General features: G+C 37.8%; 1 protein-coding gene across 1 annotated transcript in view; it reads right to left on the bottom strand.

Moving 5' to 3' along the window:
• The window catches only part of LOC140228905 (spondin-1-like), an 84,750-nt gene that overhangs the window by 16,054 nt on the left and 41,134 nt on the right, over positions 1-27,562 (bottom strand). Inside the window, exons 2-6 of the mRNA XM_072309174.1 lie at positions 23,309-23,403; positions 21,570-21,703; positions 4,119-4,192; positions 3,045-3,185; positions 2,356-2,504 (exon numbers count right to left, since the gene is read on the bottom strand). Of these exons, the coding sequence (XP_072165275.1) occupies positions 2,356-2,504; positions 3,045-3,185; positions 4,119-4,192; positions 21,570-21,703; positions 23,309-23,403 (593 nt within the window). The remainder of the gene's footprint in view (positions 1-2,355; positions 2,505-3,044; positions 3,186-4,118; positions 4,193-21,569; positions 21,704-23,308; positions 23,404-27,562) is intronic.

Here is a 27,562-nt window from a genome sequence, read left to right as displayed (position 1 = left end):
TATATATATATATATATATATATATATATATATATACATATATGAATATATATATATATATATATATATATATATATATATATATATATATGTATATATATATATATGCACACAGACAAAATAGGATCTACACATATACATAAAACATATACAGACAGACAGACAGACAAAGAGAGACAAAGAGGTATATCAATGGAAAGAATGTCAGGTTGCAAGAATGAGATAAAGAAAGTAAAGATGGATAGATGGAAAAAATTATAAATAGAGATGATAGGGGGTGACACCAATGACAACAGCCCTCTTGCACATCTTATTTCACTGTTTTGATATCTGCACGCCAAGGAAAAGATGTAATGGGTAGAAATTTCCATTTCCTCTGCTTGAATAGGCGGTACTAGTGTGATACTATGCCCTTAGCAATCTATCATTCCATCTCAGACAAGACAAATACATAATGCCCTAGGGGAGTTGTCATGTGCAAAGGAATCCATTATGCTATGTGCACGCCAGCATTTTACATGATCTGTAAAGTTGTTGGTTTTTTGTAAGGGGGGGGGGGGTGGGGGGGCGGGGGGGGGGGAGGATATTAGGAGCTAGTAAAAATCCTATCTATTATTTGACATTAAGCTCTATGATAAAAGAAATTAGATTGTTTGGCAAAATGGTACATTATTCTATGAAGGTACGAGTTCACAGACAATGGCCATTGTGGAATTCTATCAAAGTAGCCACTGGTACACCTAGATGCCCAGAGATGTTCTCTGAAAAGTTGACTAAACTCTTTTTGTTAATGCTCCTCTATAAAATTCATCAAGCACCCATATCATTGCAAACTACACGATATAATTGCAACATGTCGTAATTTCTCTCATAAAAGATATTTGTTCTTTTCTTTTCAGGAGTATCACATGAGATCTTCTAACGCAGAGTGGTACATCTGAAGGGTGAAAATAATGCAAAAATTTAGACCTCAACATTATGGTATCAGCAATCATTCAAACAGCCTCCAAAACAAAAGGAAATCAGCAAAAGCATGACACTAAACGAAAGACTTGGTATCTACCCTGCTGTTACATGATGACAATTGGGTAAACTGCAGGAATGATGCAGGTCCTTGACTGCTAAATCCTCAGGCAGTGTACGGGGTACACGCTCGTATGACCAGAAAGAGCTCCATTCAAGTTTGCTAATGAGCCTCTAGTTTCCATTTACCCCAATAATGCTTTACAAGATGCACATTCCTTTCAAGGATATTGGGTACCTATTGAAAACCAGACAGAACATTAATGGGACATGGCATGCTTTACCTGATAAAACCAGTTGCAGTAATAGAGCATGAGTAGGAAAGTAATATGCGCCAGAAGTAGGCCACTGTGGGAGTTTAGACTTCCGCCCATCGCTTTCATTACTGGCACTTAAGCATCCAATACCAAAGTCATTCTTGTCTCCATGGATACGGCTAAGATGCTCTGAGAGCCACTGAAGGCCTTTCGTCTTCCTCTTATTTTCCTAACTCAAGCTGCACCCTTTCTTTGCTTCAGCAGAGTAATTGCACATTCTGCAAACACACAGACACAGACTTGCAGACACGCGACACACATACACACAGACACATACAGACACACACACACACACACACACACTCCCCAACAACCAGGAAATGTTACATGTTAAGCCTAAAAGCTACAGAAAAGCTAAAATTCATGTCCTCTAAAGAAAATACATCTTTGAGGGCTGATATCATATCAATACTTTTTTTTTTGTACAGATACATATATCAGCTGAAGTTACAGCAATAAAAAAAGAAAAGAAAAACAAGCACACCAATAAACCTTAAACTTCCAATTTTCTGCAACTATCACATGTATAAATATATTAAATACAGATTACAGAGAAATTCAGCGTTGATTTTGAACAAAAACATTCACATTGGTCCATCATACCAATTTACAATGTATGACTGTTCTTTGTAAGGTTTGACAATTTCATTTCTAATTCAGGTGATTATAACTGATATTGAATGACCAACTAAGATTTTGATAACATTTTTCATAGAACCAACACACTGCCCAGTGACACACGGACAAAGAAACAAACTTTGCGAATATATTGACAATCCTCTGACATGACTTTTACAAAGATATTTATTTACTCACTACAACATAATTGTTTTTTGGTGTGTTTTTTTTATTTTTTCATTATTACTATTATTTTTTTTTTTTTTACTGATGATGAATATTTAAGCATGTATGTACATAGTATGTGTTGTATTTAGTCACATCAGCCCTGCACATACCATGGTAAAGATGAAGTTGAAGGAAACGGTGACAAAATGTTGAAATGATCTGTACATACCTCAAGTTTGATCTCTCGTTCTAGAGTTATGGGACTGCCCCATTCGGCAACCATCTTGACCCCCTGGGTGGCATACTGTCCATAGTCCCATATTGTGTAGGCTGGGCTGTGAGATGCCCCAATCAAATCAGACCAGTGGTTTCCGCGCCCTGTTATGCAACAAAATACAAATTTACCGGCTTACAAATTGCTGATGCATTTTCAAGAAGAAATAATCGTTATGACATCGGTCACATCCTGCAAACTTGGAAAAGCTCACACTGTGGAATTTTTGCAAATTTCTTGCTCTGCTGAATGTGTGTAAAGATTTCTATGAAATATTGAAAAATATGTATAGAAATGAGCAAGTTAGATTCACTGATGTTGGCCCAGTGCAACAAATTGATTGCACAAAAGTTTCTGCTCATACAATATTACTTTTACAGCCATGAAACGCAAAAGAAAATTGGAAATTGGCCCCAAAGAAATGATGGAAAGAAAGAACCTTCGACATCAAGTATATGGAGTACCAGGAAGCGACAAGAAAATTGCAAAAGATAAATGGGAGCTTTGCTACCAACAGGTTTGGACCTTGGACCTAAAGATTGAGGATCCATGGTCTTAACCACTGAACCACAATGAAGCCTTGTGGGGATTCATTTGAAATTGAGACACATCAGGAGTGGGGCTGAATATCTTGCTAAGAGCACCTTCTGGGTACTGGTATGGGTGTGTCTCTGGTGTCCAGGTACTGATGAATGTCATCATGTACTTGGCCTCCTGGTTGGTTGGGGCACAGCAGGCAGTGGGGTCCGGTCCCTCGTGTGGGGCGGGGGTTGTGGCTGCACCTTCTGTAACAAAACAAAAGATATGGTAACAATAAATACGTTGCAGGGAAAACAGTGATCACACAGCTGCCCACAGCTGTTGATCTATGTTTGACACTTAGAGACTGATGAAAATCTTAATCTACCACCTGAAATGTCCTTAACACCAGTTGAGGACTATGTGGGCATTTAATGCAAAACCAATTGTCTGGACTGGACCCCTTTTTAAGGCATAGTACAAAACACGTCTGGTCCAAGGATGATGTATGCAGTGACTTCAGACCTGTGGGATGACATACATCTCCCCAGAGGGTTAAAAACTGGAAAGCTTACAGTTGCCTCAACTTAAATGAGTCTATACAGCATTTGGGGTTGAGCATTTCCCACGCTCTTTGGCTATGGGAACATTGTTGTTTACTCAATTTTCTTAAATTCAATTTCACTTTAATGCATCAAGAAGAGTAGGACAAACTTACCAAATGCTGCCATCTACTTGAATCATATTGCACAGTTTGGAAAGCAGGTGACAAGATATTGTACCAACAACTGCAACACTAAATTGCATGTAATTGTTATGTAGAATGCACAGGAAGATAGTGAGAATTGTGTGTGCATGCATGTGTGTGTGTGTGTGTGCGTGTGTGTGTGTGTGTGTGATGGATAGATAGATAGATAGATAGATAGATAGATAGATAGATAGGGATAGTCAAATTAAAAGATAGATAGATAGAGAGAGAGAGAGCATTGCAAAATTGATGAGACAGATATAAAATTGGAATTATTCTAGAAACCCTTGGATGTCTTCAAATACCAAAATAATCTACTTCAAAGGAATGATCACAATTTGAAATCAGAAGCACACAAGATGAATACTTATGGAGAACTAAAATGAAAAAGGGAAGGTAGCAAAAACAGATTTAAGATGCTTGAGAGAGACCAACAAGACAAAAAGCATACCTCTTTCACAAATTTGCAATGTCAGTTCATCGTCTTCTGCAAACCAAACTGTCTTCTTCTGGACAACACCAGCCCTATTTTCAGTGAAGAAACACACACAGAAAAGACCAGAAATTCACAAACACATCAAATTCAAACAGAAGAGTATTAAAGTTTTCATCAATTCATAATCTCATTTAACTGTTCCTGAATTGCAAGACAACACTACTTCCTTTAGCATATTGTTGACCAAATTTTAGTCTCAATCTGTTTCCAATGCATGCTGTATGGTGTTGATTCTCATGATCATATGTTGAGATATATGCAAAGTTTTCTCCATTTCCACTCCAATTTTTGTAAACATTTGTAAAAATACAGTAACATCAATATATGCAGCGCTCGAAACTAACGGTGGCCCGGGGCCACCAAAACCGCACGTCGGGCCACCAAAATTTCAGAAATGAAGAATTTGGTGGTCTGATCAGGCCACCCAAAAAGGTTGGATGTTTGCCTTTGGGCCACCAAAAATAAAAGTTAGTGTGGAGCCCTGATATATGGTTGGGTATTCATGTGGCCTCCACATGTCAGTATAATTCTAATGTTGACAGGTTTCAAAGAAGTGAGACCATATAATTTCCTTGAAAAAAACAAAACAACAACAACAGAGCATAAGCTTGTAAGCGTTAATCTGTCAACCTTATTATACCAAAAGATATTGCATACCTACAAATTCACAGGGACACCTAAAAATTCACTACTTTTTACATGCAGAGATCTTGACAGCTTGTTTCCAAGAATTCTTTCATTTTAAACCCGCTGTCAGGCCTGGTCTAGTAACCTATGGCTCATAGTGCAAAGCCATTACTGAATTTATGGATTACTCTATACTCCTCTGCTGCCATGCAGCAATAGGGCAATTTTAAAACTGTTCACCAAAGCAGTAACCATTTGTTTCTTTGGCATGGAAGGGGTTAATGTGACTGCACCAGTGAAATGCCTGTGTGACATTTAACTCTATGGCAGTGAGGTTTCCCCTATGGGATACCTCTGTCCCTCTGTGCTCGTCACCTTAAAATGTTGATATCATCTAACACAAATCGTATAATGTGCCGATATGGGAAGCGATTTGAAATTTAGGCAACGCGATGCTAATCTATTTCTGCTCTATAGTCTATCCTTTGCAAGTAGGTAGCATCTCTCCTCCCCCCCCCCCCCATCCCCCATCCCCCTCCCCATCTATCCCCAATTGCTGCTCTAGCCGGCTCAGGTGAGCTAAATTTGGGTATCAATGCCTCTCGGAAGTCTGTTGTTGAGAAAACTGTTCTTGAGCGCTGAAGACTCTCGAGTCATTCTAAAGGCCTCGACCTAGCCTCACTTTAAGGCTTTAGGAAACCTTTTTTTTTTTTCTCTCACTGGCACCACGGTTTACTAATCAATCTAAAAACATGAACTTACAGACATACAAAAAACAGTTCTTATGAATAGTCTCTTTTTTCATTCATAAGTTAACATGGGCAAATGATTATAAAAGCTGTGGGAAGAAAAAAAAAAATGTCACAGCATGACATGCTATCACCCAAACAAGCCACCTTTGAGAAAACTATATATCTATGACAAATCACTGGTCAATTAAAAGAAAAGAATATATTATATATATATATATATATATATATATATATATATATATATATATATATATATATTTCACTGAAACATTCACAAACAAACTCATAATGTTTCAATGGGTTTTAAAAATACAACAACAAAGAAATGTTCACATTCTGTTCTGGCACAGCTACGGGATTTGCTGTGGGCTGAGGTGACTAAAATGAACAGCCGACCAAAACGCAGCTGTGCTTTTGGTGAACATAGGGGCAAGCAAGAGAACTCCTCTCAGGAGACATGCGATCACCATCCATTTTTGATGCCCGGCGGAAGACTCGTGGGAAGGGTAATCTTGCTCCGCCTACCTACTCTTATTCGCCTGCCTTGTATCACAGTGGCTGTCCATAGCACTGAACTGCCGAGACTTTTATATTCGTGAAATAAAATGCCCTTTTGAAAGGTGAGATGAATTAATGAATTGAGAGAAAGAAAGAGCAATCAACAACAACAACAAAGAAACTGAATATCACCACAAAATTGCCACAGGTAATGATACCGAGATGAAAAACTCTTTGAAAACAAAACATGATCAGACATGAATACAGTCCGAACTTTCCTATCCGGCCTCCCTTTATCCGGATCTCTCTATTATCTGGATGCGATCTCGGCGTGATTTTTTTTCATTCTAATAACTACCGAGGAAAGGGGATTTCAAACTCAAACAAAATTCCTACACAAACTCACATAAATTAATATTATTCCTCACAAAATGAACATACATTCATATCTAATTTTCATAAAAATAACATGTATTCAGACATTCATTACCCCCAAAATCACTGTATGAAAATGGGACGGAAAACTTTTTATTATAAGGGAATGGTACAGGCAATCGTTTGTTCGGCAGCTGATGCGTCTATTACACATTGAGGATGCCATATCCGGCCAAATCTGGATTATCGGCGGTACCGACTTGTCCGGATAGGAGAGGTTAGACTGTATCTTTAGAAGATGATTTCTCAGAAAAAAACCACAGAAATTCTTTATTGTCATGTCTACTAGGTATGATATTTATCAACAAAGAACAATTAAATGGTTGGTGACTAATGCATGCAGTGCCCTGGCACCACAAACATATCACAAGCCCTTTGCTACAATAAATTTCCCAGCGCAAACAAATTTTCATATCAAGTCTTCTCCATCAACACTCTCACAAGCAAAATTATTCCATCTATCCTCATGCCATGAATATTGTCTCAAAAGAACAATCTGTTGAAAGTTTTAGGAGAACTAAGTATTTGTTGTTGTTGTTGTTGTTTGGAAGGGGGGGGGGTAGGGGTGAACAAATTTCCAACAGGGTTCCATGCAATCCTCAGTGGGGTCATTTTCAGAAGCTATGGATGCATGAGTGCCATTCCCCTTAATCTTCCCTCATGATCGAGACATGATTTTAACATGGCAAACTATGACCTCTTGTTGCATGCATACATTTAGAGTAAATACCAAAGGAAAGATTCTGTACAAGACAACCATAAATCACTCTCAGCAGAAGTTACAGCTAGGAAGAGGCCGTAAATTGGTGCTGCCAGCAATAAACTTCTTGGGCAATTATCTCTTATGATGATACTATCAAAACTGACTTCATCTCATGATGAATGGCTGTAAATCAAAAGTGAAAATACAGTGTAAGAAGATATTTTACGAACTTGATGTCCATAAAAATGCATGGTTTGACTTTAAAAGTTTGGGTCAACTTCTTGTTTCTTACACCCCCTCCTTAAGCTTGCTATCATATTTTCTGTGGCACCCCCTCCCCTCCCTATAACTATGGCAGGAAAGTGGATCTTTCATTTTCAGTGTGTACCAACAATAAAATAGTATCACAAAAGTTCTTTGAGCTTCAGGGCATCTACCAACAGGCTGATGACATTATGTTTGGATGAGAGAGAGAGATATTGCTTCATAGCATCATAGAGGCACTTCGTCAGGTAGCTTTTATCACTTACGTTCCTTGTTAGACATAGGTGTTAACCTCTACGATACATGGGCATCCTATGGTACCCTTTCCTATTTTTATTTATTTATTTATTCACAACATCTTTTAACAGGGACATTCCGTTCAGTTCTGCTGACAGCCAGCAGACCTGCTTTTCAAGGAAGCCCTGTTCCTAATCACTGCACCTGCCAACTCCACACTGCCCCTTTCTTCACAAGGGACCCCCTTCCCCCCCCCCTTCCCCTTTTGCCTCCATCCCACCTCTACCAATACCACAGAGGTTTATATGAAAGAAGCTGCAGTGATTGGGCCGAAAGCGAGCGGAAGCGAGAAGTATCCAACCCACAGGGATCGGAGTATCATGCACTGAATTTTAGACTCTCAGATTGCACTTTCAGCATTGGCATCTCATTGATCAGAGATCTCTGTTACTTTACCGGTAAGTCTATCCCCCTCCCTCTCCTACCCCCCCCCCCCCCCCCAAAAAAAAAAAAAAAAAAATAGAGAAATAGAAAGGGATGAAACTGGGCAGACAATCAGATAGACAGACGGAATGATACATAGGAGAAGGATGCTGCTTACAAGATGGTGCCACATGCCAATGTAACACAAGACATGATGCCCACTCCACAGAGTATTGATTGACAAATGTACTGTACCTGAAGTAAAGAAACACTTTCCCTTTATTTCAGCCCCCAGTAATGGGCACCATGACATTTTTTTTTCTCTCTTTCTAAATGAAAGAAATGCAAAGCTCCTGCTTACATATGCCACACAGAACTCTCCTCTTCAATGAGCAGAGATTGAAAAAGAAAATACTGGCTGTAAAAAAAGAAGGATAATACTGCATGCTCCATTTAACACAGACATTCTGGCACAGCACTGTGCACTGTGGCCATAATTTTCTTTTAAATAATTATCTGTTGTTCTATTTGACAGAGCCTTAAGTGTCATTATCCAGAAGAGACCTATTAAGACTGATTATTCTTCAGAGCCATTCAAATCCGAGGTGGAAACCAGCATATCCTTGGGGGCAGAAGTTTCACTGTTCAAGAGCAATTCCACTCGAGGCTCTAAATGAATAACATGCAAACGGTGAAAGTTTCATCAAAACTTGCGTAGAAAGGGTTGTAGTTGCTGATTTATTGATTAAAAAAAAAAAAAAACTCTTTTCACTTCTTTTTTTCTAGCACAAACAAACAGAGGACTTGAGAGGGTGACATCATCATTTATGTTCCTCAGATAGGACATAAAATGGAGGTCCCGTGTGTGAGAGAGTCGCAACTCGTGCATGTAAAAGATCCCGCTTCGTTTATTCATCACAAAGAGCTGGTTGTTAAACCTGGTGAAGTGGTCCCGCCTTCCATCCTACTGGACCCATGGAAGACTATCTACTGCAGCTGGGCTATCCAGCCATCTTCTCAGATGGGAAATGAAACAAACAAACAAACAAACAAACAAACAAATCTCACCTAATTTGCATACTATACAAGGAAAAGTTGAAATTACGCGGTGCGTAAAATATGTCCCCGCCGGAAGTAGCATTTAGTAGCAAAATGTACAAAATCGGTAAAAAATCAAGGTCAAAGGTCAAAGAAGTCAAAGGTCAAAATTCTGTGTAGAAGTTTTGAAGCCCTCACCTAGTGCCATCACAAAAAGTAAACGGAATCAAAATCGGGTTAGAAATGGCGAAGGAGTAGCATTTTGTAGCCAATGTACAATATAGGTCAAAAATCAAGGTCAAAGGTCAAAGAAGTCAAAGGTCAAAATTCTGTGTAGAAGTTTTGAAGCCCTCACCTAGTGCCATCACATAAAGAAAATGGAATCGAAATCGGGTTAGAAAGGGCAAAGGAGTAGCATTTTGTAGCCAATGTACAGTACAGGTCAAAAATCAAGGTCAAAGGTCAAAGAAGTCAAGGGTCAAAATTCTGTGTAGAAGTTTTGAAGCCCTCACCTAGTGCCATCACATAAAGCAAACGGAAGTGAAATCGGGTTAGAAATGGCAAAGGAGTAGCATTTTGTAGCAAAATGTACAATGCAGGTCAAAAATAAAGGTCAAAGGTCAAAGGTCAAAATTCTGTGTAGAAGTTTTGAAGCCCTCACCTAGTGCCATCACATAAAGCAAACGGAATCGAAATCGGGTTAGAAATGGCGAAGGAGTAGCATTTTGTAGCCAATGTACAATATAGGTCAAAAATCAAGGTCAAAGGTCAAAGAAGTCAAAGGTCAAAATTCTGTGTAGAAGTTTTGAAGCCCTCACCTAGTGCCATCACATAAAGCAAAGAGAATCGAAATCGGGTTAGAAATGGCAAAAGAGTAGCATTTTGAAGCAAAATGTACAATATTGGTCAAAGGTCAAGGTCAAAGGTCACAACTGAAATTCTGTGTAGAAGTTTCAAAGCTCCCATGTAGTGCTATCATATAAAGCAAACAGAATCAAAATTGGCTCATAAATGACAGAGAAGTAGCAAATTGAACATTTTGATCACACACGGACGCACAGACGGACGCACAGACGGACGGACGGACGGACAGACGGACGGACACACGGACAAACACACGTACGGAGCCCGTTTCATAGTCCCCTGCTCGAACTCGTTCGGCGGGGACAAAAACTAGAAACATTCACAGCATGAAACTTTTGCAAATTGGAACTGAAGGTCTTTTTCAGGGGATGAAATTTTCATTGTGTATAGAAAAATACCCAAACCTTCACATGTATTTCATTTTTGCGAATCTTTCCTCCCTGCAAAATTTGTGAAAGTTTCATGCTTGCAAAAAAGGGGGAAATTTCAGAAATTTGTTATATAAAGCAAAGTTCTACATATAAATGGTGAATACATACAAATTCAATATATAGTAATAGGTGACAGACAATTTTGAAAATCCCAAACTCCTTTTTGCCTTTCATTTTTTAAATGCCCCTCTCCCGCAAACAAATAAAAAAAAGAACAAGACATTAAGTTCACATCTCATGCTGATTTGAGCACACAAACCAATGCTATGACAACGCATCAGTTTTGAGTTTGAAAGCTGCTCACGGAAAGTGAATGTATGATACCATAACTTGTGTAATATCAAGATTTCTAACGTGCCTTTTCTTCCACTTCTGACTGTCTGCATTTATGACAGTGGATACAGTTGGGTTTATTAATAAAGGGTGAGAGCAAATGACACAACTGTTCTTTGTCTGGGTCAATACCCTTGGTATAAAACCAAGGCTATCCGGTGTGTCCTTTTAGGGGACAATGACTTTAGCAGGAATCAATCAAACAAACAAACATGGGAATGTTTGTTCTGCGAAATCCTGATGCAAAGGAGGAAAGATATTTAGACATATACAAATATACGAACAAATATGTATCATACGTATGTGTGTGTGCGTCTGTGTGTATGTGTGTGCAGGAAGAGACAGACAGGGAGAGATAGAGAGTGGAGGGAGTTTGAGTTTGAGTTTGAGTTTATTTATTTTACCACGGTAAAAAGCTTGCTATCAGCTAAAAGCTGTTTTTCAGCAAGGCCGTGAAATGATAACAAAAACATAGAAATCATACAATGAAGAGAAATACAAAAAAAAAAGCCATAATAATTACATACGAACGCAAAAAAAAAAAGAAAAGTGAAAAAGTCACAAAGTATGCAAAGTGTAACATAAAAAATTTTGTACAATAAACACAAGAAATCAATATATAGACTCCACAAAAATATAGAGAATAGAGAGAGATTGAAAAAAAAATGGGAAGGTGAAAACATATACCAGGAAAAGTTTGGCAATATTATGAGGAAAGAGGGAATTTGTTATAGGATAAACATATAATGAATATAATTATATTCATACAAAGAGAGAGAGAGAGAGAGAGAGACCTGCAGAGAAAAATTACAGAGTGACTCAATCAGTGAAACACCCATGGGGAGGTGAGAGATTTTTATAAAGTTAAAATACAACAAGAGGAAATATAGTTAAGAGAGCGGGTAGATTGTATATGACTATATGAATATAAAGGAAGAGAGGGATAAAGGCTCTATATATATGCTTCACACATCAAATCTACGACGCAATTGCCAAATTAGATTAGGCAGTATTTTCCTCGTATTGAATCCTCTCCCCCTACAATGACACGGAGGCCAACGACCGTGCTTTGCCCAAGCTCCCTCCCTTGCCACCCCAAACATCTTGAGCGTATTTGCACACTATGGTGGTTGGCGAGCGCTCGGCACGGCCGCAGACGCGGGGAAAGCAAGACGACTGACAAGAATATTAATCGCGCATTCCTCCACTCATCATCCGACTGACTGACAAATAAAGTTGTCCCACACTGCAAACTTTTCGACCTGCCGTTTACTTGCTCCTTTGTCACCATGTCATGGTCTCGCGCCTGACTGCAGTAAAACCCTGGGGAGCCATTTTGTTTTTCAGAGGGACAGAACATCTCATTTTTGCTTTTCTTCATGTGACCCTCCCCGAAACACACTCCCATAAATCTCCACTCCATTACATCTTCATTTTGCTGTCGAAAGACCATTTTCCTCTCCATATTTTATTGCTCAGAATAGATGAGTCACTCTTGTGCAAGTGCGATATTGAGCCAATAAGGAAAATTTATTATGTAAACAAGGCCTCTGGAAAAAAAAGACGAGTCCAGCGCGGATATCCGAAATCAGTAAAATTTTATCAAGAGGCACATTTAAATGTCATATATAAAAGCATCAGATACTCTTGTTGCAGATGAAAAACCACTGCTAATATGATGTCAATGAATATCATATAGATATTTCCAGGGGTGTGTTAGCTCAATGACACATGGAAAGTGAAAACGGCTAATGCTGACTTTGCTGGTTTTCTCATGCTTTTCATGGTATAATTATTTTGCATTGTATCTCTCTCTCTCTCTCTCTCTCTCTCTTGCATTCTACACATTGATATAATTATCTCTTTATGGTGAGGGTTCTAGCAGAACAGATTCTAAGTATCAAAACATTCTAATTGTCCCACTGACACTGCATATTTTGATTATTATAGAAAATCTTTTAAAAAAAAGAAGATTTAGACAACTCTTGTGGTGAGATGCTCAGAATCATCCATGAATTTTCTTCTGATTGCTGCTGATTCAAAACCAATTGAATTATTGATGAATGCCCCCAATAAACAAATACACCTCCTCATATACCACATGTGATCACACTGAAACAAAAAAAAGCCCCCCCCCAAAAAAAAAAAACAACCCAAAACAAAACAAAAACAAAAACAAAAATAAAAACAAAAATGAAACAAAACAAAACAAAACACACACACACACACAACAAAATAGAACACAAGAGCATCTGGCAAAATCTAGCTCACCTCCTCCCATGAATTTGAGGATTTTTTTTTCTTTTATCTATCTACATGTATCTCTAAGATTCCAGAATTACCCTGTTTTTCTTGCCTTATAGCAATGATGTGATGCCATTAAGACATTAACGTCAGGAGCGGGTTCATTTTTACTGCTCAAATCTCATAACACGAGGCTTAAATGGCCATTAAGCTTCTATCCTTTCACACTAAAAGGGGTTAAGTGACATTTTGTTCTGATCCAGTTGACACCTTCACACCCAGCCAAACAGAATAAATTTTGAATGAGGCATGGCCATGACAAACATAAAATTAAAAAATGCAAAACTCATTTTACAGTCTTTATTTCACAATCATCATGTTACATGGAAAACACATGTGCTGATCAAAACTTGGGCAAGAAAATGGGGAAAAAATAGCAAGATTTTCACGCAAACTGCTATGATTTTCTCTCTCTCTCTCTCTCTTTTTTAATGAATCATATACTGGTTGCAACTACCAGAAATAAAAGAAAATTTTCTTGTAAGAGATGAATAATGAAAAATCAATTTATATGTTTTCAAACAAGAAATGTTCAGGCTGTGCACTAACTGGTCAATACACACAACCAAATGCTCAACAAGTATCTCAGATGTATATATATAATGTCTGATGAACAAAGTATACAATTTTATTTTTAGATGGGTTTACTACAACACTATAGATCACTGAAAGGAGTGTGGATGATACTTTCTGATGCTTCTTACTCCAAGAAAAACATCAATTCTGCAGAAAATATCTTGTTGTCAGCAATATATATATATATATATATATATATATATATATATATATATATATAAAGATTATATCTGAATTTCACTGTACACCTTTTAAAAAGTGTAGGATTAGATGAAACTGGTAGCCAAATCTCCTCTAAATTTGGAGAAAAACACACAATTTGAAATGTAGATGAGAGAAATAGTGACTCTAATCATATGTAATATGTTGCCAATTTAATAATCAAGTATGAATAAATTAAGAGGTTTGAAAGTCCTGGAACTAATGGACACAAAGAATCATTTCTATGAATGCTATGAAATCTATATGGTTACCTTATGAAACACTAGCAATGAATATTAACAGTTACAATAAAAAGTCAGCAATTAACCACATATATTTGGTTTGTGGGACTTGATGAGTTAAATAGCAGCCTTCTGATCGATTGTATGAAATCTAACACTGTGGGCATTCTCTGTTAATCTTTACAATGCAAACTGTATAAACTTCAAAACTTTGGACCAATCTAGCAAAATATTCTAGATTTCCTCTGAACTCAGCAGTTTTCGAGCATCAATTGTGACATTTAGCTGAGCACACTGATGCAAGCAACCAGTGTTTCATGCAAACTTGGCATTAATAGGCCCGCAGACCAGTATAATACTGCATTAAAAAAAAAAAAACCCTGCCTATATTGACATAAATCCCCAAATTAATAACACAAAGTTGGCCTCCACTGTTGCTCTTTCTCCTGCTCAGGTTTGGCTGCATCTGTGCCAACCATCTACGTACCCCCCCCCCCACCTTCTTCCCATACTGCTCTCATCTTTGCCGTTTCTCTTCTTTCCGTCATTTTACTGGCAATCATTTTCCAATCATCGCTGGGGGTTTCAGTCCTCAGAGCGCATCTGCACGGATGAGGGATTGCACTCCGAAATGCAACTACCCCCAGAGTACGTGGATGCCCCACAAATCTCTCATCGATGATATCGGGTCCGCTAATTTGATCCGAAGTGCACGATAACCACCCATGTCCAACTGTGCCTCGCTTATCCATCATGTGATCACTACGATATGGCATCCAAGCCACACAAAAATTACATCAATAACATTTGATCCTCTGTCCACTCCAGGCAAAGAGCTCTTGTCAAGTCGCTTTCTGCATCTAAGATGAAATGGTGCCTCCTCTTAAATGTACATGAACTATGAATTTTAGCAGGTAGTTGTGTGTCTTTACTGGCATTTAACGTAAGCAGAACTGGGGAGGAGTGGGGGGGGGGTACTTTTTGACAGCTCGGACAAGGTGATTTGGGTTATTATCTGGGGCATGGAAGAAGGAGAGTGCAACCGAAATATAAATAACCAACATCAGGAACATTACCATACAGAGGTATATTTTGCAGCATTTTCATTTTCAAGCAATTGTACTGATATTTACAAATTGAACAATTTTTGAAAATATTGCCTCACATAATGCAAATGTGTTACATATCACCTCAAAGGTGGGAAATTGATAACTTTCTCTTGAAATGGGAATAATGCCTCTTTGTCTTTTCATCAATGTTGTTCTCAATCACAAATTTAACCACTTGCAAAGAAGTCCTAATTTGGGAAATATAAGAGAATATACAGTACTAGTAATTCCTGATCTACTTCCCAAAGAATGTGGATTTTATTTCTTTTAATTACATGAGGGGCTTTTTTTGTAAATCTTGATATCAAATTTCTGCCTTTAAGACTCCACAGATCAAATCACTTATTCAAACTTGAGATTATACCACCGTATCACTATCTGACACATGTTTCAACAAGCACACTGTTGCAGCATCTTGTGCCAAAAGACACAGGTTCTACTAAAAATCGTACAGCTGTGCTAAAACAACTTTTCTGGACTTTTGAAATGATCAACTGCCACTGTCAAGCCTAAAATGTCATCATTCTACAGACATAGCTCTTACACTTGCTGATGTCTTCTGTGTTTGTTTGTTTGTTTGTTTGCTTTTTAGATAATGTGTCAAAAACTTTGGCCTGTATTTTGGAGATGAAACTGTCCATCACTCAGATCTGCAGTTTTGTTTGAATAATCTGTAACTTGAGCTCAAAACAGGCCAAGAGCTGACAAACACAGCCCAGGCAGCGTTCCACAAAGCAATTACTTTTACCGACAAATCTCTGACATTTTGAAGAAAAGGGACCGCATCGGAGTCTGCAGCTGCGAGACTAGGCAAACTTTAGTTCCATGCACTTTAGCCATCAACAGGCATCAGTGAGAAACCGGTTGATGAGACTCTGGAACGGCTCTCACCCCGTCATTCTGATGAGCTGCATTTGAAAAACACTGTCATATTCCGATGACGAATATACGTCACTGCACCTAGTATCTGTCAGTTGTGATCAAATCCTCTGTTAAGGGGGTTTTAAAAATAGCTGCAAACAGATGTATTCGATGTGGATTCCTATATTTTCTTTTCTCTTTTTTTTTTGCCGATGTATTTGTGAGTTTCAGCTCGAAGAAGTTTCTTTAATTATGTGTTCACATACCTGTACTGCCCTTGAATTGAATTAAAGGAGTTTAGAATAGTCAGACAGGAAGAATTTACCCTATTTGGGGCACAGGAGAACAAGAAGTGCATGAGATTTCTCTCCAACAAGGAGAATTTTCTCAAATTTCTTTCTCTTTTATGATCAAGCAAAACAGAAAGGGAGATGCGATCAACATTGTGGTAAAATGAAATAAGGAGTGGAAAATTTTTAGACTGTAACTACTACACCTGACAGACACAACTGTGATAAAAGTGGTATTTCTTGCATAAAGGTATCATTCAAATCAAAGTGTGTTCAAAGACTGAATTTAGATTAACCTAACTGTTCTACTAGTCATCTTTTGTAGCCAACTTTCCTTGAGCCTCTGCTGTACTATAATTTTTTTTTTCTTTTAACTCAGGTTGTGTTCCCAATACACAAGGAAATTGTGCTTTCTTGATCACCACATTTCCTGTGGGGATAATTTTTATTTTCTGCAACATTTCTGTATCTCTTCTGACTATTCAAGTACTAAAAAAAAAATGAAAGTCACATGCTCATACATTCTTTATGCGGTATTGCACAATTTGTTCAAGTTTAGTATAAATATTGGTGCAGTTTAATCACACCCTATATATGCTAATTTTTTGCTTGCATCAATCACTATTTTGAACATTTGGAAACCCAACTTACAGTAAAGACAAAGAATTTCTATTTTTACTTGTTCCTCCAGAGTAACATTATTTAAAGAAAGAATTTGTTGTAAGTGGTGTACATCCTTTTTTTAAAAGAAATAAGACAACTGAGGCCCTATGAATACTGTAAAACAATTAATGTCCACATGCATTTTTATTTCGCAAATTTCTCGAGAGCCAAGATTCGCAAAACTAAAATGCACACAAAAGTTCTCGTCTACACTATATATGCATTGAATGTCAGAGGCAACTTGCAAAATGTTCATGCTGCAAAAAAAGCCGTAGACTCCAATTCACGAAAATTTCATGCCGTAAAAATATCTTGTTTTACAGTATACATATATAAACATGCATACATATTATCATTACATATCATATCATTCTCTTGCTTTGATGAATTTGCAGATAAGGTTTAAACCAACTACACCTGTAAGTACCTTATGTTTATTTGGCTATATGCTGGTGACTGTGATGACTGTCCTTCATGGATTCTGCCGAGAAACTGTATCTGCCGAGAAAATGTATCTGTGTTTGTGAATGCCAGTTTTTTGTTTGTTTGAATGTGTGTGCTGTAGTGCACATTTCCTATTTTGAACAGTCACGAATGACTCCCATTCATCCGCGGGGGCCAGACACATTCAGCGATACCAGCTAGATCCCGCGCAGGTGACTTGACTGGCTGGCTAGCGCATCCCTGAATATGCGGCACTGTTTGCTAGGCTGTCAAATGAGATTAGCTCGTAAGTAGCTTACTCCAGAGAAGCCGTTAACAGAATTAAATTGCTTTGGGGAAGGGGAAAAAAAAAAAGAAAAAAAAAAACTACCCCTGACCTTCTCTTGCAGGTGGTAAATTCCATGTGAGAAATATTGACTACTTTCTTGGCAGGGAAAACACTAAGAAGGAAGACGTGCCTTTCAAGACGAACGGCGAAGAACGTCGAAAGTCTCAGAGTAGTGGCAACAGAACGCTCTTTTTACAGTGTGGCTTCATGTTACCCACGACTTCTACAGCTCTATGAGACTAAATGTCTATAGGATTGATACACATGCTGTTTGTGGACATGGTTTACAAGACTGTGACTGATTCAGTTAAATTGTCACATTGTACCAAAGCCTTTCCTGGTAAACCCTGCTATTCAGCGCACTTGCCGAAGGATAAGGCACGTCATATCATTAAAAAAGTCCTTAAGAGTAGCAGTTTTCTTTTGTCATAGAGAAATTTTGTTATAGTCAAACAGTATAGGACCAACTCTATAAAGATATATAGATGATAATTTGGGGCCCTGAATTCTTGCTTCATTGTAATAAAAATTCATTATAACCGTGTTTGTTATAACGGGAGTGCACTGTATGATAGAGAAAAACATTTTCAGTATTTCCTTCTATAAAGCAGCTCTTGCAGCTTAGTGGATAAGACAATGGACTGTCAATATGATGTGTATGGTTCAAATCCCCTGGCTGCAGTGGTTGAGCCCCTAGGTAGGGCAATTTATTCTCATAGCCTAGACTTTTGGAGGGGACTTAATCAGTCAGTCCCGCAGTAACTTGCTGTACAATGATCTTGCTTCCTTAGCAACCATGTAAAACAAGTCATAACAGTCAAGATATCATCACAGTTTCCCCACGATACAATTAAGCCTTTATCCATCAAAATAATGTTACGTTATGGACATAAAAAGGGCGTGGTTACAATGAATGTTTGATGACTCATTGGTGGCTACTTGTAGTAACCAATGTTTCTACTGAAGGCCCCACCCATATCATTTGCAAGGTACAGGTTAGATTTTGGATAGTGTGCAGAAATCTCAATATTGTTACACAGTACTAAATTGGGCAGCGTAAGACACACTGCATCAACTCTTTTAATGCTAATTTACACCAACAGTGTGCCAGCATTTTGAAATCTAATATCTCTAGTACGGAGAAATTTCACAAATTTATTGATTGCTGTTTAATGATGCCATACAACTTTTAAAAAAAATTAAGAAAATAAAAAAGCAGCATTTCTGCAGAAAGAAACTATCTACAAGTTCCAGACACTTGTTCAGCAGAAAAAGGTGACTTTCTTTTTACCTATTTTGGTCGTTTAATTACTGAACTTATAGAAGCACCTTTTTAAGAGACATTATTGCTAAATAAAATACTTCTGAATTGTCGTATTAATTGTCCTAGCCTATAATTGTTACTACTCAAGAGGCACAATGGCAACTTCATTGATAAAAATACTTTATTAAAGATTTAAGACACTGAATTAAATCATAAATCATGCTGTCTGTAAAGTTGCAGTTCAGATTTCATGAGTAACATTTACAAGGAAATATATAGTTGTACTAAAATTTACAAAAAACATTTTTTTTTTTTTTTTTTGGGGGGGGGGGGAGGGGCAACAGTGGTTTCCTCACTTGTGGATGGTATGATGACTTGCCCTAAAGATATTCAGTGATTGGTCATGTGTAACTTTATGTCAGAAAACATCATGTAACTGTCACAAGGAACCTGAATGATGGCATAACTTTACAGAATATAGTGAAAACTGCTTCTTACTGGAATTTGCTAAAGTCATCAGCACTTTTGGCCCATATTTTGACACAATGAAGTTCTTCCATCATCAAAATATCATCTGCACATGAATCTCTTTGGAGACTGAAGGAGTTTCTGGAATGAATGCAACCTTAAAGTTCACTAAAATGTGCTAGAAAAGAATACAAGAATGATTAAAAAATCTCAACAAATTTTCCACCTTAAAATGACTGAAGTCTAACCCTGTCAAAACTGATTGGTGACCGCTTTACACATGGTGTCAATGGCCCTCTGAGGTTACAACCGAAAGAGGGGTTAAATAGCTTGCCACATCCCACCTTTAAGGTTCATGGTCTCGGGGGAGTCTGCCAGCTCATTCAACCAAATCTAATCTGAGCTAAGTAGATCAAAAAGCAATTCAGACTTTAATTGAATTTGCCGCGCACCCTTCTTACTTTCACATGATCAAGTTAGAATCCTCCAGTTTTTTTTTTTCTCTCTCTCATGTGCATTCCAGAGCATGGTTAATAAGCACAGGAGGTTAGCTTAAGTGGTAATTAAGTCATTCCAGATAATTAAAAGCTTCATCCTTGCGCCCAGTATAGCGTCCTATATTGCTTTTCCTACGAGCACTACACTACCACTCTTGCAGCCAACACAGCTGCATAATTGATTACAAAAAAAAAAAACAACCAACAACAAACAGGTACAACTTTTGCAATTCAGTGATGCAAATCAATGAAGCTTTTTAGTTTTTGGTACAAAGAATTATAACAGGAGTAAATGCGTCAAATCTCCTTTTTTGAAATAGTAACTGTGTGATGTATTTGACTAGGTCTTGTTCAGAAGCACAGAAAAGGTAACAAACTGGATTTCACCTTGCATTGTAAGTGTTTTGCTCTGATTCTGTGCAAATGTCATATTTTCATCAAATTATATATAAAGAGCACAAGGACCAAATAATATTCTTGTTTGCCCCTTGAACACGTAACTAGATGTTTCTACAAATGTAATGCGGCCAAATAAACACTTTACAATTGTTAGCAAAGAATGAATACATATGATGTCCTTTAAGAGGTTCCCATGACATTTGCTCATGCGACAATTGCTCCCATGAAATGACTGCATGCTAAGCCAAACATACATTCTACCCACAAATATAACCCTAACCCTAATCATAATCCTCGCATGAAACTAAACCTAAAACCCTTTCACAATCTTAACCCTAACCCTAAGTCTTTGGAGAAAATAAGAACGGAGAAATTGTTGCAGGAGCAAAAGTTGCGTCACCCCTTTAAGAATATTATTCATTTGCATTTGTGAAAACATACAGTATTCCTCAGTGTAGCCCCAAGTGAAAACAAACCAAAAATTGATTACCCCCAAAGCAATTCTCACAAGCACTGGTACATCATCCGCAATCAAACGCTAGCAAGCCTATAAGAGCAGGGCCTCTCATGACCTTGCAACTTTTTAAGTTTCCAAATATTTCCTAGCAAGAAAGTGTGAGGTTATGAATATATGCTATGATTTCAAATCAATTTGAATGTTAATGATTTTGAACTGGCTAGACGTCTGTGCACCTCTGATGAATTCTATTATCAGGAACATTCTAACTGGTTGTGACCATTAAGCAATATGTTAATATAATATAATATATATATATATATATATATATATATATATATATATATATATATCGTCGCTGGGGTGACAAAACCTCGTATCTCAAAATTGTCAAATGTTCAGGAGAGCGAAAAAACATGGCGGCCAAAGCACTATAGTGAATGGGAAAGCCTTCTCTTTGACATGTCATGGTGCCTTCATTTTTGGAGTAAGACAGATTTGGCCAAGACATCACTTGACCCATTATTTGACCATTAAGCTAAAAAAAAATTTTTTGACATTTTTGAGATACGAGGTCTTGTCACCCCAGCGACGATATAACTTATATATATATATATATATATATATATATATATATATATATATATATATATATATTCCTCTCATTTCTCTCTTGCTCTCTCTCCTTTCTTTCTTACCTGAAGTTGACGCAACCGGTGCCTGCCGGAGGGGCTGTCCACGTGACGAGAACGGAAGACTTGGTGACGCGACCGCTGTGGGTTACAGCATGGCTGCAGGTGCGGGAGTACTGGGTGGTCCGTCTATCGGTGATCTGTCAACGATGACAGGGTGAATTGTTTCGCTTTTTGAAAGCCATCCTCCTCTAAAGTAACGTAATACACCTGGCTATCCTATGATATTGACTATGTAGGTGAACAACTGTTCTGTTACTAGTATGATCTCTGGAAGATATGAAACTATTTCCCACTACTACCATCAAGATTTCACGAAGAAAAGAGTGAAAGGTCTAGACTATTATTGGATGTTAAGAGGGCGATGGACGGACATTAACTTTTGTAAGAAAACAATTCAGATAACAGTCTTCATGTATTCCACTGTACATTCACATACATGCAGTTATGTGACCCTGCATCACAAAACCACCAAAAAGTTGCCAGACATGGATTTCTAGTTATGGGCAGATTCTCAAAGAGCAGACTCTAAACTTTACAATGATGTATAACTTAGTACAAATGGACTCTTCTAACCTATAAAAATAATGGAAAGAATGTAAACATTTTGGAAAAGTGTTCACTGAGAAATAAAAAAGCTTTGAAGTTTAGGGTCTATTGAAATGCCAATATCAACACACTGTGCTCTGTGCAATGAATGGGACAAAAACTGGATGTAAACTTGGTAGTAACCACAATGAAGGTAACATGAGAGTAAGCTGCAAAATGCTTCCATTTTGAGGGCAGCTAATGCAGTGCTTTCAAAGGCTTCAATTATGTCTCAGTTCTTTGTTATTTGTGTAGTTTTCTTCTTTTTGTGGGGGGGGGGGGGGGGGAGACAAGGGGTGGTGGTGGGGGAGTTGGTTTGACACAGATTATTTTTTTCCTTTTTTTTTCTTTTTACAATCACCACCATACATGATCACTATTAATATTTCATGCTTAAATGTTGAATGTAAGACCAAAGTGTGATTTATTGTCCATGCCACCCACATAATTTTGTACAAGGGCATTTCATCACTCCTATCTACACCATAGTTTTATCTAGGCTACAGTCGCATTTTGCCATCTCATCTAACATGCCGCACTAATCCCTAATGGGCTCAGTCTCTTAGCTGTAACACGCACGAAGCCATTTCATTCCTACCCAAGTCTATAAAAAAATTACTGTAATATAAGCTAGACTATTCATGCAGGAGAATGAACATCACATTCTAATAGACAAATTTCCCGTGATATAATGGGATCATAGAGATTACTTAACACAGATTTACCAAAGGATAGTGTCAGGATATCTGCACCAATCAGGCAATATCTAAGATAACTAGAAAATGTGACTTCTATTGGTAGATGGAGCAGAATTGGAGGGTATCCTACAGGTAACAACATCCCTTCATGCAAGCTCCCCACATTTTACTAACATGCAGTCCTGCAGAACAGTACTTGAAGCAGAGCTGCCAGAATATTTTTCTTAATCAAACTTGCCTTGCGGCCTTGTTAACAGGTGAAAAGAATGCAGTTGAACATGGCCAACCTTTTACATGATATTGTGCTACTATTCCCTTTTCAAAAATCCATTCAATTTAGCAGATGTCACACTACAAGCCCAAAGAAACATCACGCTGTGAGGTTCTGATACCTACAGGTTTATCGCTTAATATTAATACAGAAGTTTGACCAAAAAAAAAAAATCTTTATCAACTCACCCCAAGATCTCCAGCTGCTTCACTGGGGGCATCTTCCCTGCTGACCACCAGGAAAAAATCTTTGAAGGACACCGGTGGCGTGCTCTGGAGGTAGACTGAAAATAAGGATACAAAAGAAAGTTGTATCTCTTACAGTGATGTCATTACACAACCAGCATGATTTTCTTTGTCATAACAAGTCTTCCTAGTACATAATTGCATAGTACTGAGTGCACAAACAGCCATTACTAGGAATTATTCATACCTTTCAGACTACAAAACATAGGTTGTCATAACTTTTGTAATTTATTACTTGTCACACTTGAAATATTGCAATGAATTTGATGTGTATGTTGTCTTGCTTATACAGAGTAATCAGAAAATCAATGCAAAATTGCAATTAGCAAACATGCACTTGCACTAAAAGTAGAATCTGTTTTGGGGAAATCTTCACAAATGTCACAATTACCGTAAAAAGAGAAACTGCCAAGAGCGACAGACACACGGGAAAAACAAGTTCCGCGGGAAGGATATGGAATAATTCTACAGTTCTGCCACAATGGATTAGTACCTTAATGGATGATTGAATGATATTGCAGAAACCTTCTTTAATCTAAGAATCACTAGAAGCAGCAAGATGTACTATTATATCTTCTCGACTAATCAAGTGTACATCACGTTTTCCTGGAAAGCACGCTGTCTCTGCGAAAGATTGCTCTAGTCACACAACTTCCTGAGAGAGACTGGGAAATTCAATGAGTCGTCGTCTTCTCCCGAGCATATGGTGCATCCTCACACAGTAATTGCAGGAATAAAAAAGCTCTAGGATCGTTTACGCAACCCCCACTACTTTCATCAGGCTTCTGACGGTGATCAGACACACAAGGTCATGAATGGCCTTGGGACTGTCCTGTTTGCCGACAAGGAGTAATCATTCTGCTCAATCTTTGGTGGGTAAGAAATGGCTACGTCCAGAGAAGGACAGTAAACAGGACAATGGGCAACATTTGGCTGATTATTTCCCTCCGGACAAATCAGACTGTCAACAAAATCCTGAAGAAGAAAATATGAGCTTCCAAACATCCTTGCAGCTGCTGTGATATGGGATTCACATACATGAACAATCATTGAAAGTTACACCATACTAATCAACGTACTATACAGAACCTTACAAAGAGCTTATCAAGAAGAGTTAGAAATGACCTCAGAAATTTAGAACAAATCCAATTGTGTATCAGTAAAACCTTGTAATATTTCCACATTTATCCCTGTCCTGACATAATCTACCCTACTATGTTCTACCCATGCTTAGTTGTATATTTACTGGTGAACACAGTTATCATGGTTTGACAACTGTAGTATCAAAAATGTGTTGGTTGTGGAGCAAGCTTTGCTCAAGTTTTCAATCTTGTTCTGAATAATTTCTCAAATAAGTTGAATCATAATTTTTATTTGGTGAGTGATTTGTCATAGAAATATACCGATTCTACAACAGGGAACAATTATTCATTATTTCATCACCTGTTACAAAACATAATCATGTAAATATATACACATATGCAAATGTTAAAAGTTTTGAAAGAAGCATCAGCACATTTATTTAGATGGATGAGATTTGTTTTCTACTATAGGTCTACTGATCATTGATAAAAAGGCAGAAAGGTGGTTTATTGACCTTGTGTAGTCTGCGTCACAACTGATGGGGTGCATGTCAAGTTTTTCTACTACTAATGACTTGAGAAAAGTTAGACCTTTTCACCGACCAAATTGTTGTGTAATTAACAATCATTTTGCTGTAGATGATGAATGAAATACGTATTATTTTTTCCAGCAGTGGCTATCAAGCTATGATGAATTTGATAATGCATACACAAGAATGAATATTTCTTATTTCTGGCAGGAAGAAAAGAAAATGTTTCATCCTAAAAGCAGAGTGAGCTAGATAAAAACTGACTCACCAGTGGTACTTATTAGGGGTGTGGGAATGCAAAAACCAGGCCATGGTTCTTATCCATGCCTCTCATAGCAGTAACTTATCGTACATAACATAACAGCAAATTGTCAGATCACCTTTATGACTGCACTCTACTATCCAAACTAGATTTTGTATGAACTATGCCATGCTCACAATGAGTTTCCTCACAAAAACTGTCTGATAGCCGTGTGCATTAAAGGATGTGGTTTAGCCAGAAGACAAAAAACAATAAATCACAAATTACCCCATGTCTCCAGGGATGAGACAAATCCCTACAGATTTGACACACCATTCAAATCTCATGAAAAATGGGTTTAGCCATGAAACTTCAGTGCATTTTCCCTTTTTTTTCTCAAAGTCACAATTCAGACAGCCACCTGAAATTCCTATTATCTCTCAGCATAGCCCCTCCATTTTGTTATGAGTGTGTCAATTGCCTATTCATGCCAACTTTTATGGTTTCATGTTGTTCTCAAAAATGTGGCAGGGATGGTACCACACGATTTACAGATTCTGGAAATCAGAAACAAAAAAGCCCTAAAAATGTTCCACATGTTGTTATTCCATTTGTGGTTGTTGTTGTCAATATTGCTTGCATCAAGATTCTGAAATAAACACTGAAGATTCAAATATTAAATACTGTAAAAGTGGATATTTTCAAGCGACTAATTTTTCGTGCTCGGCTGGGTAAGAAGAGTTTCGCGTGTTTTTAATTCCGCGGAATGACAACATCAGGCACAGGAACATATGTGACCGTGCACCTCAAAACGAACATAAAGTCGCACACACTGATTTTGCGTGAAGACTGAATATAAGTGAAATAGGTCAACCTAGCCGAACTTGACTTTTTCATATTTTTTGAAAGAGCGGGTCTTCTTTTACATTATACTAAAATTTGGTATCATAAAACGGGCAGGAAAGTGTGTTTTTTTTTAGCAGTTTATCTCGAACATTTTTGGTAGAATAGTGTGATTAGGTGTGTCTTTAGAATCCCATTTTCATTTCTGAAAAACCTTGTCCACACTCTTCACTTTTAACTCTAATAACTTTTGAAAGAATAGTGCTGCTGCTTTGAAAGTTGGCATTAATTTTGGACAGAATGTGTTAATGAGGCATGCTTAATTTCACTTTAATCTAATAATCCCTTCATTGTTGTTACTCTGGTGGTTTACTTCCTGTTTTTTGTCTCATTCATCGCACAGCCAGCACGGATTGGTAGAGATTAAGCGCTTGAATAGACACTGTACTTCAGAGCCTCGTTTCTCAGTTCACACTTTTCCTGAGTTTGTGCTTTCTTTCCAATATTTAGATAGGTTAGGAGAGTCCATTTGATTTGAGTTATATTTAAATCATTTTAAAGCTTAAAGTCTGCTCTTTCAGAATATGGTCCTAACTAAAAATGCATGTCTGGCGACTTTTTGTTTGTTTTGAGGTGCAGGGTCACATATGACAAACAAACATATTCGCGTGCTTTTATTTTCGCGCTAGTTTCTGGTTGCACAAAATGCACGAAAATTTCAACACCGCGAAAATTTCCACTTTTACAGTATGTGATAATATGATACAATAAGAACAAAGCTATTGACATGTGTCTTATATTTACCCAGCTAGGGTAGACATTCTGGTGTTAGCACTGGTCTTCTTTAGGGATCTATCCTCATAATTTTCACAGCAGTGTACCTATTTTCACACCTTTGTCAAGTGGAACACGATGACTACCACATTTTGTCTAGTATGACAGGATTTGAACTGGGAACCCTATATTCAAAAGTATAGAGCCTTTTCCACTGGACCACCATGTTTCTGAACCTTCTGATTCCTCTTTGTACATCAGAAGACTGTCACGAATTGAATTTGCTGGTTAAACTCCCATCACAAAGAAGAGTTGACTTCCGTGAATACCTCGACTACCTTGAACAAGAAGGCCACAATATCAGGAAGTTGCGCAGGAAGTATTGAGTGTTCTCTGGCTGCTTGCTGTGCCTCGCTCCACAAATCATCCAGCAGGAGGAACGAATTGATTAAATCGGCTGGAAAAACAGACCTGGATGTTTGGGGTTAAAACCGCAAATCCTTGGCATGCTGCCAACAGTAGCACGCATGGCAATGATAGAGATGAGAAATCATTCTTTAATTTCAACGATGAACTCTGTAAGTTAGGAAATGGGAATGTCATCAGACTGTCTCGATTTTACAATTTTGTTGTTGAAACAGATGTATGTGTGTGTGATACTGGATTGTTTCATTTTTATGCAGGTTGGATACATGAGAAACAAGAGAAATCCTGTTTGTCTAGCCAG

This window comes from Diadema setosum, chromosome 5 (assembly GCF_964275005.1).
Source record: "Diadema setosum chromosome 5, eeDiaSeto1, whole genome shotgun sequence".
NCBI classification, from domain to species: Eukaryota; Metazoa; Echinodermata; class Echinoidea; order Diadematoida; family Diadematidae; genus Diadema; species Diadema setosum.
Note: the sequence above shows the minus strand (reverse complement) of the source record. Positions and strands in the feature narration are given on the sequence as shown.